The 18,130-nt window shown below is 39.7% G+C and overlaps 1 protein-coding gene across 7 annotated transcripts in view; it reads right to left on the bottom strand.

Moving 5' to 3' along the window:
- Nucleotides 1-18,130, bottom strand: part of RAVER2 (ribonucleoprotein, PTB binding 2) — a 99,558-nt gene that overhangs the window by 24,464 nt on the left and 56,964 nt on the right. For 4 of the 7 annotated variants that reach the window (XM_060206355.1, XM_060206357.1, XM_060206354.1 and 1 more), the window contains 4 exons: nt 9,471-9,586; nt 8,465-8,557; nt 6,542-6,653; nt 2,217-2,485 (listed from right to left, as the gene is read on the bottom strand). In XM_060206355.1, the coding sequence (XP_060062338.1) occupies nt 2,217-2,485; nt 6,542-6,653; nt 8,465-8,557; nt 9,471-9,586 (590 nt within the window). The remainder of the gene's footprint in view (nt 1-2,216; nt 2,486-6,541; nt 6,654-8,464; nt 8,558-9,470; nt 9,587-18,130) is intronic. The other 3 variants (XM_060206356.1, XM_060206352.1, XM_060206353.1) reach the window with 2 other exon arrangements.

Here is an 18,130-nt window from a genome sequence, read left to right as displayed (position 1 = left end):
TCTTTAGTCTTGAGTTTCAAAATGATGTGTCCTAGTGTATTTGGGTTTAGAAATTTGCTTCCTGCTTCCTGAATTTAGACCCCCACCCCAGATTTGGAAAACTTCTCCATTATGATTTCATTTAATATAGCTTCTGCTCCCTTCTTTTAAAAAACAGTTTACATATTTTAATGAAATACAGAGACAGGCCAGAACACTGCTCATTTCTGGATTATGGTAGTGCTGAAGATTGAACCTGGGGCCTCAGGGACTCAGACATGAAAATTGTTTGCATAACCATTATGGCCCCCTTTTCTCCGTTCCTTCTGAGACTACTATAATTCCGAAATTTGCTTTTCTAATATAGTTATCAATCTCTAAAAAAGTTCCTTCATTTTTTTCTTAAACTTTTATTATATTTTGAAGTCAAAGAGTACAATCATTTTATCTTTTATCCCTGATGCTCTCTCTTGTACGTGTGGAAGCCTACTTTCTTGACTTGCTATTTGAGACTAGAATGTATTTAAAGTCTTTCATACTCTATTGATGTTTTCATGTTTTCCATTTTCCTTTTAAATGAACCTTTGACATCATGACTTTCTTTCTTATCTTGTTTCTCCATATTAAATAAAAAACTTTGTATATCTTCAAATTTTCTAACAATGTACTTCCTAAATTCTTTCTCTGATAGATTCCTCTGGATCTATCATTAAGTCCTTGGCCACCATGCTGATTTCCCAATCTTGTGTTTTCCTGCTTTTACTCATCTATTTTGGTTTCTGTTTTTGGCAAGAAGATGGTGCTTAGTTCTGCTTTGTTTGAGTTATGAGGGGAAGGAAAAAGCTTTGAAGAAGTGATGTAGTATTATGGCACCTGCTTTCCTTTAAACAGAGTCCTAGTCTAGAGGTGAGAGGAGGAGTCCAAGACCTCTTTCTGCTTTTCCCAGAACTCCTGTAGTGGGAATTCTGTGATGTCAGTCACTTTTTTAATCTGCAGAGGAATCTGCTCCTTCTGTTCACTAGAGTCTATATGGCAGCTGGGATGCCTTAAGAGTTTGGCTGGCTTCTATATGCTGTCACAAGGGTAAAATGTCCAGTTTCCTGGTTTATCTGACTGGCCCTCTGACAGCACAAGAGCATGTGCCTTCTATAGCACTAAATAACAAGTCTGAGCTTCTTTTCTTAGGACAGTTGGTTCCAGAGTGGTTCTGTGAGGGTCCTTTAAATATGCAAACATAGTACACACTGGCAATGCAGTGCTGTGTCTCTCCTTGAGTTTTTCTCTCCTTCCCCTCCTATGACCTCTGTCCACATGCAATCCTTCAGACAATGATTTTTTTTTTCTTTACCAGAAATCTTAGCTATGTTCTGATGAAATTTATTGAAATATTTCATTTTAATATTGGCTTTCTAGGGGGACAGTCAACTTACTGAGACTAGTTTGCCTAGTTCTTCCCCAGATGTGTCTTATCTTTTTTAAGGCACAATTTTAGAAAGTTTAATTAACACTAAAATGCTTGCACATTCAGTATGATTTTGGCATCTAAATAGTCACTGTGTAGACTTTTTCCCCCTTGAATGCTGCTTATGTAGCCTAAGTTTTATACCACTTATAAATACTCACAAGTTATAATATAAGTAAAATAAGAATTAAATGCACATTATTTTACCTTCTGCCTATAATACTTACAAGCATCAGTGGTTTTAGAGCCAATTAAATGACTATATAAAATATCCATAGTGAAAGGAACTAGATCATTTTGAGTAGAATAGTGTATATATTTTACCAACTTATTGTACAAAAACTGAAATTATTTTACTTACAAACAAACTGACAAGCAATTAAGCGGTCTCAAACATCAACTGGCATAATTTAATCAAAAGCTGGATTTTTGTTTGTGAAGAAATAAGATTTTTACAAAGAGCACAATATTCTCTTTTGAGAAGTAACTATACACATGAAAAAGTCATATCACTGACACAGTAATTATCAAGCTACCGTGTTTTTATGTACTTAAAACATATCATTGACTTTCGTTGAAACTTACTATTGCTTTATACTGCATAAATCATACCACCTGTAAAACAAATCAGAATGCTCGAAAATTGGAATAACTTCATTTAAAGTATTTAAAAGGAGCACATATATGACCTGTATACTGTATATTTATGCATGCAGTAGACATATATAGTGTGTGTGTACATATATGTATACAAATACACATAGAGTTTTCTTACCCCTGAACTTATATCTGTGCCTTTTGGCTGACTTTGCTGTTGCTTAAGGTGTCCTGCCAGTAAGCCTCCAACAGGAAAGTTTGGAAAGTTCTGAAGATAAGTCTGTGACCCTGAGAAATTTGCTTCTGCCATTCCCACTGAGGCTGGCTGCTTCTCCTGAGTATTAGCATGTCCGGGCCCAGCTTGTCCAGCAATATGCTGATTTGGAAAGAATGGTAACATGCCCACTCTAGCTGTTATTGTGTTTTGGGTCGGAATCAGATTAGATGCTGTAGTGAACCACAAATGTAAAAAAAAAAAAAGAAAAAAAAAGAAAAGAAAGAAAAAGATTTGGGTTAGATAAAACTCATTCATAACTTGTCCATAGGGCTTTAAGTTACAAGCATGACGAAAAACAGTTAATATTTAAAAAGGGGAGGGTAGAGGCTAATGAGATCTTAGGTGCCATGTATGAAAAATAAAACGTGTAACCTTAGTCATGACCTTCTTATTTTCAGCAATTCCCAGGATAATCTTAAAGATATCATATTTTTAGATTCTGATTTAACTATATTTTCCAAGTTAAAAACTATGGACTTCTGAGATTTGGCCTTTTATCTGTGCCTTTTAAAATGTCCAATTATAATTTCTTTACTTCAATATTTGAAGGCTTGAGCATAAACTTATTTTTGGCTCAATATCAATACTATTAGAGTCAACCCAAGAACTTTGGTCAACTAGCTTGCATCAGTTCATCAGACAGGATTTCATATTTCTTTACAGTTCTTGAGTTTATTGTCCTCATGTAGGTAACATGAAATCAATTATTCTGAGTCCACAAAAGGTATCAAGATTCCTTCCTTCCTTCCTTCCTTCCTTCCTTCCTTCCTTCCTTCCTTCCTTCCTTCCTTCCTTCCTTCCTATCTTTCTGGACATATTTATTAATAAAAAGAGAAGAAAGGATAAAGTCAGAGCATCACTCTGGTATATGTGTTACTGGGGATCAAACTCAGGATCTCATGTCTGCAAGCCTTGCATTCTTCTACTGTGCTGCCTCCAGGTCACAAGGTTTATTTATTTTTAATGTAAATAAATTTTTTGTTTGTTTGTTTGTTATTTTCTTTACCAGAGCACTATTCAACTCTGGTTTATGGTGGTGGTGGTGGGGGATTAAACGTGGGACTTCAAAGCCTCAGGCATGAGAGTCTGTTTGCATAACCATTATGCTATCTACCCTCCACTCAAGAAATGACTCTTAAACATCAGCAGACCTAGGGGCTAGGCAGCAGCACACTTGGCTGAGTGCACATGCTTACATTAGCGGGCCATTAGTTTAGAGAATACCGACATTTGTGAATACACAAGCACCACATTTAATGCATGAGTTTTATCATTTTCTTTACAGAAGACAAAATTTGAGAGGAAATAACTATTTTAGTAGGAAAATTCCAAGTCATACTACTTTTAAAAATCTACATGTCAAAATTAAATGAAAAGAGTTAATTTGGCAACTAATTTTCAGTCAAACTTATATTTTACAAAATTGCTTTAAAAGTCTATTAAATTATTTTTAGGACTAGATATTTAGAGTTGGGATTGGGAGATACTTCCTTCAGTAGAACCATATCTTACCACAAAACCCTGGGTTCAAGTCCCAGGACCACAAACAAGGATGACGAAGGGCACCAGGGGAGTTCCATAGATGTTGGAATGGTGCTGTAGTAGCTTTTTTCTCTCTCTCTTTCTTTTCTCCTCCCCTCTTCCACCCCTTTTAAATACAAAAAGAATTAAAAAGTTGGCCCAGGGCAATGAAAATGCACACGTGTAAATAAAAGAAAAAACAAACAAATAATAAAGAAAAAACAAACAAACAAAAAACCCAGTAAATAAATATTTAGAAAACACTTAAGTTCTTTTAGAAACATATTTAAACACTTTTATTTTTCACTGTTCTAAAAGCTAATGCAGATGCTTTGTTTAATACAACACAAATAATATTTATTTGCATAAGTTTTTAGTCATTTTTTTTTTGCCACCAGGGTTGTTACTGGGGTTCAGTGCTTATGTGATTCCAGTGAACCCGCCAGCTTTTCTTTTTTTTAAATTAGAGGATGAGAAACGGAAAGAGAGAGAGAGAGAAAGAGAGAGACACCAAGCAAAAAAGGGAAATACTTCAGTTCTACTCCATCACCCATGAATCTTCCCTTTTGCAAGCATCCCAGTGGTGGTCTGAGGCTTGAACCTGGGTCCCTGCATCTGGGGAAGTGTTCACTCTACCAGGTGAACCACCCACTGGACCCCCAGTTGTATAAATTCTAAATTTTAGGACAATACCTATTCTAACATAAAATTTTTGACATCTGTCTACATACTGGTTTAATTTTTTTGTTGTTGTTGTTCAGTGAATGCTAACAGTCATCTTATTTGATTGTTGGACTAGTTTTATGTAGAAGAAATTAAATATGCTACCCATACTTAATTTAATACTTTTTTTCCCCTTTTATACTTGGTGATTCTCTTTTCTCAGTCCGATAACCTCAAAGTTCAAGCTGTAAATGCTTTGTAAAATCCCAAAGATGAAATCTTGGTGTACCACCATGCTCCCTTTTATTGACAACAACAAAAAAATGTTGTGGGGAGTCGGGCTGTAGCGCAGCGGGTTAAGCGCAGGTGGCGCAAAGCACAAGAAGGGGCATAAGGATCCCGGTTCAAACCCCGGCTCCCTACCTGCAGGGGAGTCGCTTCACGGTGAAGCAGGTCTGCAGGTGTCTATCTTTCTCTCCTCCTCTCTGTCTTCCCCTCCTGTCTCCATTTCTCTCTGTCCTATCCAACAACGACAACAACAATAATAACTACAACAATAAAACAACAAGGGCAACAAAAGGGAATAAATAAATAAAATAAATAAATAAAATGTTGTGCTGAAATTCATCATCTTTTCAGAAGCACTGTACACAGATTATGTCTCTCCTACTACTCAGCCAGGGAATACACTGTTTTAAGTATTAAAAAAAAAAAGAAAAGAAAAAAGGCAGGGCGACAGCAAAAACAGTTGTGCAAAAGGTTTTCAAGAAAGCCTGAGGTCCTGATATCTTAGGTTCCAGTCTCAAGCATCACTTCAGTGGTGCTCTGGTCTCTCTCTCTCTCTCTGTGTATCTTTCTCTTTTATTAATGTGAAATGCATACAATGTTTTTTTTTAAAAAAAATAAAGTAAAAAAATAGAAATAAACTTTAAGTCGACAAATATTACCCTAATTCTTTACAAACGTTAACGGTTTCTTAATCTAGGCGAAATCTAAATGGATTATCTATGTAAAGGATTTTTGCCCCAATAGGCAGATATCAGTCTGAAATTTATAAATCTATATCTTTGGTTCCTGTTGCTGTGAATCGTTATCAAATATTAAAACATCTCAAACGAGACAAGTCTTATCTTGAATCAAATTCACCAGTGACTTAATTAGTATCTTTCTAGTATTAAGTGTAGGAAAAGAAGGATCTAGAAGATATCTTACCCAGTAGAGTGCATGGCCTACCAAGCTTAAAGGGCTGGGTTCATGTCCTGGTACCACATGGGAGCATTATATATGCCACCATGGATATGCTGCAGGGATAGTGGGGCAGTGCTGTGACCTCTCCCCTCTCTCTATTGCTCTGTCTCTTCTCTAAGAAATGGAAAGCTGGTCTGGGGAGACTACTCAGTTGTATTATACTAAGATATAAGTTGTATTATACTATTGTATTATACAGTATAAGTTGTATTATACTGTTGTTGTGCCAGTGGTCCTGAATTCATTCCCAGCACCATATAAAAAAATAAAAATAAAAAAGTCAACAGCAGTCTTGGGGGTCGGGCGGTAGCACAGCAGGTTAAGCGCACATGGCGTAAAGCACAAGGACTGGCGTAGAGATCCCTGTTCGAGCCCCCGGTTCCCCACCTGCAGGGTAGTCGCTTCACAAGTGGTGAAGCAGGTCTGCAGGTGTCTGTCTTTCTCTCCCCCTCTATTTCTCTCTGTCCTATCCAACTACTACAACAACAACAATAATAACTACAACAACGATAGACAACAAGAGCAACAAAAGGAGAAAAATGGCCTCTAGGAGCAGTGCAGGTACCGAGCCACAGCAGTAACCATGGAGGCAAAAAAAAAAAAAAAAAAAAGAGCAGTCTTGACATTTTAAATCACTAACACTCATATCTGATCCTCTTGTAATGAAAAATATACTTTAGTACATACTGTAAATGCACACACACACACACACAGAGGATACATGTGTAGAGTCGAATGAACTATCTTCTAACTCTCCCTGTTCCCTGGTGTCTCAGAGAATAGACACCACTTACTTTTGTGTGCTTCTCCATGATGGCCCAACTCTGCTTTCAATGGGAGAGTGGACCCGAGGCCTACCGCGGTCTGAAGTACTATAGCTGGAGCTTCTCCAAGCAAGCCTGGTTTCTGCAGAAAAAAAAAAAAAGTGGGGGTGGGGAGAGTAAGAATTTGATCAATAACAGCAAGATCAAGTCTAATAAAAAAAGATGCACTACAGTCAACAATATCTATACATCCTTTCCCCATGTTTGGGAGCTACTCTCTTCCCTAAGCCAGCTTTCTGGCCCTTTTTCAGCCATGATCATCTCCCCAGACAATAACTTGGATCCACCTGCATATCAGAAGTCAGTCTCAGGAAAAAACTAGTACAGTCATGGGCCCTTTGGAATATATCTAAAATAGGCCTACTAGCTATCTACAAAACGGTGACCCCCCCCAACTCTTCCTCTGCACTATTCCAGCCTTTAGGTTCATGATGAGTCAACAATTTGTTTGGTTTTATATGTTAACTCTTTTTTCAGCCACCAGCTTCCAGATGCTAAGATGATGCCAACCGGACTTCCCTGGGCAGGTGACCCCACCAATGTGTCCTGGAGCTCTACTTCCCCAGATCCTAGTCCCACCAGGAAAAGAGAGAGACAGGCTGGGAGTATGGATCAACCTGCCAACGCCCATGTTCAGCGGTGAAGCAATTACAGAAGCCAGACCTTCCACCTTCTGCACCCCACAATGACCCTGGGTCCATACTCCCAGAAGGATAAAGAATAGGAAAGCTATCAGGGGAGGGGACGGGATACGGAGTTCTGGTGGTGGGAATTGTGTGGAGCTGTACCCCTCTTATCCTTTGGTTTTTGTCAGTGTTTCCTTTTTTATAAATAAAATTAGAAATAATAAATAAATAAATAAAAGGATGCACATAGTGGCCAGGAAAATGGTACTGCAGCTAACATACAGAACTCGCATGCACACGGTCCTCAGTTTGCACCTCGTATGCAGTCTCTCATCTCTCTCTCACACACACTGCAGCCCAGGAGATAGTGCAGTGGTTTCCCTGTTGGACTTAAAAGGATACGGTCCTGAGTTCTATCTTAAGCACTTCATGTGCTGGAGTGAGGTTCTAATTCTTCACCTCTTAAATAAATAAATAAATAAATAGCCTTTAGGTCCATGATTAGTCAACAGTTTGTTTGGCTTTGTATGTTAACTCTCTTTTCAGCCACCATGTTCCGGAGGTTAGCATGATGCCAACCAGACTTCCCTGGACCGACGACCTCACCAATGTGTCCTGGAGCTCTGCTTCCCCAGAGCTACTAGGGACCTACTAGGGAAAGAGAGAGACAGGCTGAGAGTATGGATCGACCTGTCAACGCCCATGTTCAGCGGGGAAGCAATTACAGAAGCCAGACCTTCCACCTTCTGCAACCCACAATGACCCTGGGTCCATGCTCCCAGAGGGATAAAGAATAGGAAAGCTACCAGGGGAGGGGATGGGATATGGAGTTCTGGTGGTGGGAATTGTGTGGAGTTGTACCCCTCTTGTCCTATGGTTTTGTTAATGTCTCCTTTTTTAAATAAATAAATAAATAAATAAATAAATATAAATAAATCCTAGGATAAGTAAATAAATGAAACTTTGCGTTGGAGAAAAAGCAGCTAGGGCACATGGTGTGTTGAAGGCTGAGCCCCAACACCACAGGGGGGTGTCACTGTCTTGGGAGACGCTCTGATGCTGTGGCGTTTCTCCTTCTCTTTTGAATCTATCTCTGAAGAGGGGGATCAACCAAGGAGGAGTGAAACTGTGTGGGCAAGGGCATCCAGCTAGCCCACCCATGCCCACCACCAAAAAAAAATAAAAAAGGCTACAACACACATTCACCAAGAGCCCAACAACAGGAAGAACAGAAATCAATTTCAGAGAAAAATGGATTCATACTTACATTATTAGTGTGGAAATTCTCAGATTTCATTACTTGTTGTAAGTGAGCAAGATTCTGGAGGAGTAAGTTAGGTGCATTACTCATCAGTGAGCTCTGTGAAAAATGACAAAACATCAGGTCGCTTTAACTGTGGAAAACTACAAGTTACAAGCCAACTCATTTTAAAGTTCAATTGTCCAGTTAGTTGATCTGAACAAAGGAACAAGAGCTTCTTAATATCCCACTTTGCAACTTCAAGAAACACTAGTTAATTCTCTTAATAGAGAGGTGAGGAGCTTTAAAGACTATGACTCAGCTATCTATTGAGTCACTGAATCATGCACGAAGGGTTTCCTGAACACTTTTGACACGCCAGGCACTGTGCTACAGAGTGAGAAATAAAATAGTATGGCCTGCCCTTATCGATCTCATAGTGTCCCAAAGACAAGATATAAAAGCAAATTATATACGGTGGTGAACACATGAAGGGAAAATACAAGAAGCTCTGAGATGACCTTAGTGAAGGTGTCTGGAGGCCAAACACCTAGGTGAACTAGGTGGTATTACAGTGAGGAGTATTCTGAGTGTTCTGCAAATAGAATATATATATATATATAATTATACAACTCTGATGAGCTTAATTTGATCCCGAGATGTTCATTATGTGATGTCTTTATGAGGCTATACTTATCACTCAGATTTTTTTTTTTTTTTTACCTCTGGGTTATTTCTGGAGTTCGATGCCTACACTATGAATTCACTGCTCCTACGGCCATCTTTTTTCCATTCTTGTTGTTATTGTTGTTGTTGAATAGGACAGAGAGAAATTGAGAGGGGAGCGGAAGATAGAGAGGAGGCAAGACACCTGCAGACCTGTTTCACCATTTAACCTGGTGCGCTACTGCCCAGCCCACATCACTCAGAATTTTAAAAAACAAAATACGCATTTAACTTCAGGAAAACTTTAAGTGAGCAGAACATTCTCTCCAGGATTTGTATGCTTCAGTGTTCAATGGTGTTTATATACCTGAGGTGCTTTACTCAAATGGAAGAATGCGGAGGAGATGGCTGGATTCAGGAGACGTGGCAGGCTGTGGTGTGCTCCGAAGACTGCTTCAAGAGAATAAAAGTGAGAGCTGAGCACTACGATGTGTGGAGTTAAAAAATTAAAATTAAAAAAGAAAGAAACATCAAGCTTCTGATAAGAGTACACGTATCTCTTTAAACTTTTACTGAATTCATTGAAAGTTCAATAATATATTGGCTGTGTTATTATACATAAATTGACAGGTTCCTTACCTTATGATTCAATCCTAAAATTTTTTTTTAAATTCCAAGGCTTTGTCATAACAACAACAACAACAACAAAATAAGCATTTTTTCTCTAGCACTTAACATAACAAAACTATTTCCATCTTTTAGTACAGGAATTGAACCCACAATGTTACCTTTTTATTTATTTATTTATTTTAAACTTTCTTCTTTTTTTTATTGGGGAAACAATGTTTTACATTCAACAGTAAGTACAATAGTTTGTACATACATAACATTCCCCAGTTTCCCATATAACAATACAACCCCCACTAGGTCCTCTGAATCCTTCTTGGACCTGTATTCTCCCCACCCACCCACCCCACTCCAGAGTCTTTTACTTTGGTACAATACGCCAATTCCAGTTCAGGTTCTACTTTTGTTTTCTTTTCTGATCTTGTTTTTCAACTTCTGCCTGAGAGTGAGATCATCCCATATTCATCCTTCTGTTTCTGACTTATTTCACTCAACATGATATTTTCAAGGTCCATCCAAGATCGGCTGAAGATGGTGAAGTCACCATTTTTTACAGCTGAGTAGTATTCCATTGTGTATATAAACCACAACTTGCTCAGCCACTCATCTGTTGTTGGACACCTGGGTTGCTTCCAGGTTTTGGCTATTACAAACTGTGCTGCCAAGAACATATGTGTACACAGATCTTTTTGGATAGATATGTTGGGTTCCTTAGGATATATCCCCAGGAGGGGAATTGCAGGGTCATAGGGTAGGTCCATTTCTAGCCTTCTGAGAGTTCTCCAGACTGTTCTCCACAGAGGTTGGACCAATTGACATTCCCACCAGCAGTGTAGGAGGGTTCCTTTGACTCCACACTCTCTCCAACATTTGCTGCTGTTACCTTTTCTGATGTATGACATTCTCACAGGAGTGAAGTGGTATCTCGTTGTTGTCTTTATTTGCATTTCTCTGACAATCAGAGACTTGGAGCATTTTTTCATGTGTTTCTTGGCCTTTTGGATCTCTTCTGTGGTGAATATTCTGTCCAAGTCCTCCCCCCATTTTTGGATGGGGTTATTTGTTGTTGTTGAGTTTGGCAAGCTCTTTATATATGTTGGTTATTAAATTCTTGTCTGATGTATGGCATGTAAAGATCTTCTCCCATTCTGTGAGGGGTCTGCTGGTTTGGGTAGTGGTTTCTTTTGCTGTGAAGAAGCTTCTTAATTTGATGTAGTCCCATAGGTTTATACTTGCCTTAGTCTTCTTTGTAATTGGATTCGTTTCATCTTTAAAATTTATGCGGAAAAGAGTTCTGCCAATATTGTCCTCTAAGTATCTGATAGTTTATATCTGTGGTCTAACATCCAAGTCCTTGATCCACTTGGAATTTACTTTTGTATTTGGTGAAATACAGTGGTTCAGTTTCATTCTTCTGCATGTTTCAACCCATTGTTTCCAACACCATTTGTTGAAGAGACTCTGCTTTCCCCATTGAATAGTCTGAGCCCCTTTGTCAAAGATTAGATTTCCATAGGTGTGGGGGATTGCCTATTTTTAAAAAATATTTATTTACTTATTTATTCCCTTTTGTTGCCCTTGTTTTGTTGTTGTTATTGATGTTGTCATTGTTAGATAGGACAGGGAGAAATGGAAGAGAAGGGGAAGACAGAGAGGGGGAGAGAAAGACAGACACCTGCAGACCTGCTTCACCGCCTGTGAAGCGACTCCCCTGCAGGTGGGGAGCTGGGGGCTCGAACCAGGATTCTGGTCCTTGCGCTTTGCACCAGGTGCTCTTAACCCGCTGCTTTACCGCCTGACTCCCGATGTTACCTATATCTAAAATGTCCTTGTGGAGGTGGTGGTAAGGAAGATGTATAATCTCTGTCAACTATAAAAACTTACAATCTATTTGAGGAAAGAAATGTGTACAGAATCTTGACACAATAAAAAACTGCACGTAGTTGCTAAAGAAATTCATTGCAACAGTAGTCTTTACTAAGTCTGCCTAGTTACTACTGGAAGGTCTACTCCCGTGTAGACTATAGAGAACTGAAACACATGAAGACGCTAAATAAATAAATACATAAATAAGAAGAGTCACCTAGCTGTCTCTAAAATTCTGTGAGAACCACAGTAGTCACCGTTGGGTAAGGAGGGAGCATATTTTGGTGGCGGGTCTAGTGTGGCACCATTCCCCTGTAATCTTATGACCCTGTTGATGGATATTAAGTCATGGGAGGGAAAAAGTTATTTTTGAAATTTGTTTACGAGCACACGCATCAAATTACATAAGCACTATACGGCAGGAGACAGAAGAAGTGATCTCCTCTAGGTATTGGTAAATAATAAGAAAATACGAGCACACGCATCAAATTACATAAGCACTATATGGCAGGAGACAGAAGAAGTGATCTCCTCTAGGTATTGGTAAATAATAAGAAACTGTAATAGAAAAAATAAATTATCTAGGGAGTCGGGCGGTAGCGCAGCGGGTTAAGCGCAAGTGGCGCAAAGTGCAAGGACTGGCATAAGGATCCTGGTTCGAGCCCCCGGCTCCTCACCTGCAGGGGAGTCCCTTCACAGGTGGTGAAGCAGGTCTGCAGGTGTCTGTCTTTCTCTCCCCCTCTCTGTCTTCCCCTCCTCTCTGCATTTCTCTCTGTCCTATCCAACAAAGACAACATCAACAACAATAATAACTATAATAATAAAACAACAAAAGGGAATAAATAAATATTTAAAAACTAAATAAATTATCTGGCAATATAATACTTACCAATCACAAAAGGTCAGGTTTAGAAAGTGTTTCAAAAAGTTTACGACATAATATCTCACACACTTCTTTTTTTTATATTATTATCTGTATGTATTCATTGGCTAAAGACAGCCAGAAATCAAGAGGGAAGGGGGGTGGGAATACAGAGGAAGAGAGACGGAAAGACACCTGCAGCACTGCTTCACCACTTGTGAAGCTTTCCTCCTGCAGGTGGGGACTGGGGACTCGAACCTGGGTCCTGATGCAAATTATAACCTGTGCACTCCACCAGGTGTGCCACCACCCGGCCCCATAATCCACACTTCTGCAGAGAGATACGTTTAGCCCTGCTTCAGCACTTGTGAAGCTTTCCCCTTGCAGGTGGGGATCAGGGGGCTTGAACCTGAGTCCTTGCACACTGTAATGTGTGCACTTCATCAGGTGTGCCACTGCCCAGCCCCTGAAGACTTTCTTTTCTTTTCCTTTTCTTTTTTCCTCCAGGGTTATTGCTGGGGCTCGGAGCCAGCACTACGAATCCACTGCTCCTGGAGGCCATTTTTTATTTTCCAACTTATTGAACAGGATAGAGAAAAATTGAGAGGGGAGGGAAAGATAGAGAGGGAGAGAGAAAGACACCAGCAGACCTGCTTTACCGCTTGTGAAGTGAAACCCCCCCCCCCCCCGCAGGTGGGGAGCCAGGGCTTGAACCGGGATCCTTGTGCAGGTCCTTGTACTTCATATTATGTGCACTTAACCCAGTGCACCCAAGTGCTAAACCCACCTGCTCCCCCCCACCTCATTCTTTTGTAACATACTTTCTGGGTTAGAAAATAGCTCTCTCAACAGGCTGGGAGTATGATAGACATGCCAACTCCCACGTTCAGCGGGGAAGCAATTCCAGAAGCCAGACCTTCCATCTTCCGCATCCCACAATGACCCTGGCTCCATACTCCCAGAGGGATCAAAAATAGGAAAGCTATCAGGGGAGGGGATGGGATACAGAGTTCTGGTGGTGGGAACTGTGTGGAGTTGTACCCCTCTTCTCCTATGGTTTTTGTCAGTGTTTCCTTTTTATAAATAAAAATTATATAAAAATAAACAAATAATTTTGTTAAAAAGATAGCTTTCTCAGTAGTGTGCACATTTTTATGATATTCAAGAACTTAGGTCTAAGCCTCGCACATTACATGAGAGCACCTGCAGAAATAGTGGAACAAGGTTGCAGTGTCTCTCCTCTCTCTCTGTTTCCTTTTTCTATATCTTTCTATAATAAAAAAAGAAGAAAAGGATGACTAGAAGGCTCTGAACCTGCTGAATGTCACCAGGATCCAGAGAGAGGAGAGGAAAAGAGGGAGGGACACTAGGAAGTAGTAACAGATGTGACTTAGAATGGCAAGACCATAGGGGGAAATGGGCGCGTGCGCACGCGCACACACACGCGCGCACACGCGCACACATATACGTATGTAAATAACAGCTGGCTCATATCTTGTGACTTTGGGAGAACTGCTGCAGTGTCCAATGGAGGGAAAGGGGACACAGAACTCTGGTGGTGGGAATGGTGTGGAATTATACCCCTGATGTCTCATATTTTGTAAATCACTAATAAAATAAAAATACAGAAACAATAATAATATTAAGGGCCTGCCAGAGTGGTGGAATCAAGTATATGTAAATAGAAAAAGAAAGAGAAATAGAAAAAAATGGGGGAAAAATGAAAACAAAAGGAAGTCCTTTCTGCGCCTGAATAGACAGAGTCGAAAGGCTCCGAACCTGCTAGCATAAAGCCTTAGGTTCACATCTGCCAGAGCAGAACTCTGGTCCGCCTCTTTCTCTTTTCCATGAAATTAATAAACTATTTTAAAAGTGCTTGTTTTTCAAGATCCAAAGAGAGAACACAAGTAGAACCTGAACTGGAATTGGTGTATTGCACCATAGTAAAAGACTCTGGGGTGGGTGGGGGGAGAGTACAGGTCCAGAAAGGATAACAGAGGACCTGGTGGGGATTGTATTGCTATGTGGAAAACTGAGAAATGTTATGCATGTACAAACTATTGTATTTACTGTTGAATGTAAAACATTAATCCCTCAATAAGGAAATCAAGAAAAAAAATTAAAAAACTTGTTTTTGGTTAAGGCAAATTCCCTTTAGGTGGTGAAGAAGACTAGATTAATAGGAAGAGTTACTCGTAAAGCAATATTCTAGCAGAGAGGGAGACAGCTACTTCTTAATGATAACGGTTTCAGCACAGTAACAGGATACACAACCTTGAATGTCTATGTATTCCATAACAAACTTTGAAACTATAAAGCAAGATTTTTTTCTAGGACTTAAAGGAAAAATTGACTAAATTAAAGCTGTCATAATTTCCAGGAGGTATGGCCATGGAATAAGGGCAGACAGTCCAAACTCTTATCAAAAACAATAAATATCTACAACTATTAGTCTTAACAAACTTTTCAAAAAGAAATTTTTTTTTTCTAATTTTATTTATTTATTATTAGATAGACACAGAGAGAAATTGAGAGGAGGGGGGAGACAGAGAGGGAGAGAAACAGAGAGAGACCTGCAGCCTTATTCCACCACTAGTGAAACTTCTCCCTGCAGGTGGGGACCAGGGGCTTGAACCTGGGTCCTTGCACATTGTGGTATGTGCACTTAACCAGGTGCGCCACTGCCTGGCCCCTTAGTTTTAACAAACTTCACCAACTACAGCTGAGACATCTGCAGAAGCACTGAAGCCTCAGCCACCAAGTTGCAGACGCTACTACGATTCCATCTTGACTTCCCTGGGCCGACGACCTCACCAATGCATCCTGGAACTTCACATCTCCAGATCCCAGCCCCACTAGGGAAAGACAGAAACAGGCTGGGGGTGTGGATCCACCTGCCAACACCCATGTCCAGTGGAGAAGCAATTACAGAAGCCAGACCTTCCACCTTCTGCACCCCATAAAAATGTTGGTCCAACTCCCAGAGGGATAAAGAATAGGGAAGTTTCCAGTGGAGGGGATGGGACTTGGAACTCTGGTGGTGGGAATTGTACCCCTGCTATCTAATCTACTCGTTAATCATTATTAAATCTCTAATAAAATTTAAAAATAAGTAAGAAGAATAGTCATCCACTTATAGTATATAGAAGAATTTGGCAAAAATAAAATGTTGAAATCATTTCAGAGTGAGCAGGAAGGGAAAAATAGAAAGGTTCATTTATTAAGTGTTATGTTTTCAAATCTTTTAGTGAATACAGTATTATTCAGGTAAAAAAAAAAAACAGAAATGGAGCTGGGTGGTGGTGCACCTGGTTGAGTGCACATGTTACAATACACAAGGTCTTGTCATTGTTTCCATTTTATAAATAAAAATTTTTTAAGGTTGGAAGTCGGGCGGTAGCACAGCGGGTTAAGCGCACGTGGTGCAAAGCGCAAGGACCAGCGTAAGGATCCCAGTTCGAGCCCCTGATTCCCCACCTGCAGGGGAGTCGCTTCACAGGCGGTGAAGCAGGTCTGCAGGTGTCTATCTTTCTCTCCCCCTCTCTGTCTTCCCCTCCTCTCTCCATTTCTCTCTGTTCTATCCAACAACAACGACAGCAATAACAACAATAACTACAACAACAATAAAAAAACAAGGGCAACAAAAGGGAACAAATAAAAAAAAGAATTTAGAGACCAGAACATAGGTAAATAACAAGTTACATATAACATGTGATCCAGAGACACAACAGAAGGGGTTTAATCAGTAGACAAATATTTAACTGGCCTTCACATTGTTATAGATGCTTGAAACCCAAGACAGGTCACCTTTACCTCTGTGCCCTTCTTCTGGGAGCTCACACAATAAGGAAGTAAATATGGGTGTTGTGTTTAAAAAAAAAGGGTGGGGCAGGATAGAATAATAGGTAGGTGGATTGGGTTGTCGGGAAAGTTATAGCACATTTTTACAGAGAAAAACAGCCCATGACTTTTCTGGCAAACCAATATGTAAGTAATATCCACACAGCTACAAACTAGTATGATTCTTTAAAAAAAAAATTTTCTTTTGAGAGGGAAGGGGTAAATAGAGAGGGAGAGAGACAGAAACACTTGCAGGCCTGCTTCATCACTTGCAAAGCTTTCCCCTTGCAGGTGGGGACTGGGGCTCGAACCTGGGTCCTTGTGCATTATAACATGTGAACTCAACCAGGCGCACCATCACTCAGTCCCTAAGAAATATGATTCTTTATGCTGAATGTTATGTCAGTTTGCTCAGAGGCCTTTGGGAGGGGCTCAAGATGTAATAAGATATATAACAGAGTCGGGCTGTAGCACAGCGGGTTAAGCGCAGGTGGTGTAAAACACAAGGACCGGCATAAGGATCCCGGTTCAAGCCCCTGGCTCCCCATATGCAGGGGAGTCGCTTCACAGGCGGTGAAGCAGGTCTGCAGGTGTCTGTCTTTCTCTCTCCCTCTCTGTCTTCCCCTCCTCTCTCCATTTCTCTCTGTCCTTTCCAACAACGATCACAACAATAATAACTACAACAATAAAACAAGGGCAACAAAAGGGAATAAATAAATTAAATTAAAAAAAAGAAATATAGCTAAGGATCAGTAAAGAACACACAAACACACAGAGAAAAAAATGGGACTTATTAGTAAGACAAGTCCTTCATGAACATGAAGAAACTTGACATAATTGTCAAGAAATTTAACATATGCTGAAGTGATATACAAATTTATCTGATTCCCTGGCCAATCTACAAAAGAAATCATGTGTGGTGAAATAATTTCTCCAGTGGTGAAAACACCTTACTTAATATTGTAATAGTTGCTGCTGGGTGGTGGTACACCAGGTATAGTACACAAGGACCCAGGTTCAAGCCCCACCCCACCCAGTCACCACCTGGAGAGGGGAAGTTCCATGAATGGTGAAGCCATGCTGCAGGTGTCTCTCAGTCTCTCTCACACACTCTCTCCCCCTTCCCTTTTGATTTATCTGTCTCTAGTCAATAAATTAAATCAATAAATAAATTTATGGCAGATGCTCTAAAATAAAGAACTATGAGCTCCTAAGGCCATATGTCAATCTAAGCAGAAAACCAGAGTGGAGAGTATTTAACACCAGGTTTAAAAGAGACAAAAATGATATTGGCAATTATTAAAGATAGCTCAGAATGTAAAAGTATGGACAATCTTTTTAAAAGCCCATAATTTAGATATACTTCTATAGTACTTTGATGCTGAATATAGGAATTCATTTTTAATTTTCTTACTTTTCTTTACAACAAGGGCAACAAAAGGGAAAAAAATAAAATAAATAAATTTTAAAAAACTGAAAGTTTACTATTTGACTATTTTTCTTACTGTATTTACTATTGGATAGAGAGAACGTGAGAGGGGAGGGAAAAATAGAGAAAGAGACAGAGAGACACCTGCAGCCTTGCTTTACCACACGTGAAGCTTTCCCCCAAAAGGTGGGGACCAGGGGCTTGAACTCGGGTCCTTGTACACTGTGATGTGTGCACTTAACCAGGTGCACCACCTCCTTGTCCCTGAAAATCACTCTCTTAGAATGCTGTCATATACATTCTATATATGTGCATTTTAAAAGGTGAACAAACTCATTTCTGAATACTTAATAGGTAGATATTTAATATGTATCAATACGATGAAGTCTGTCAACTCACAAAA

This window comes from Erinaceus europaeus, chromosome 13, assembly GCF_950295315.1.
Source record: "Erinaceus europaeus chromosome 13, mEriEur2.1, whole genome shotgun sequence".
NCBI lineage: Eukaryota > Metazoa > Chordata > Mammalia > Eulipotyphla > Erinaceidae > Erinaceus > Erinaceus europaeus.
This window is presented reverse-complemented; position numbering and strand designations above follow the sequence as displayed.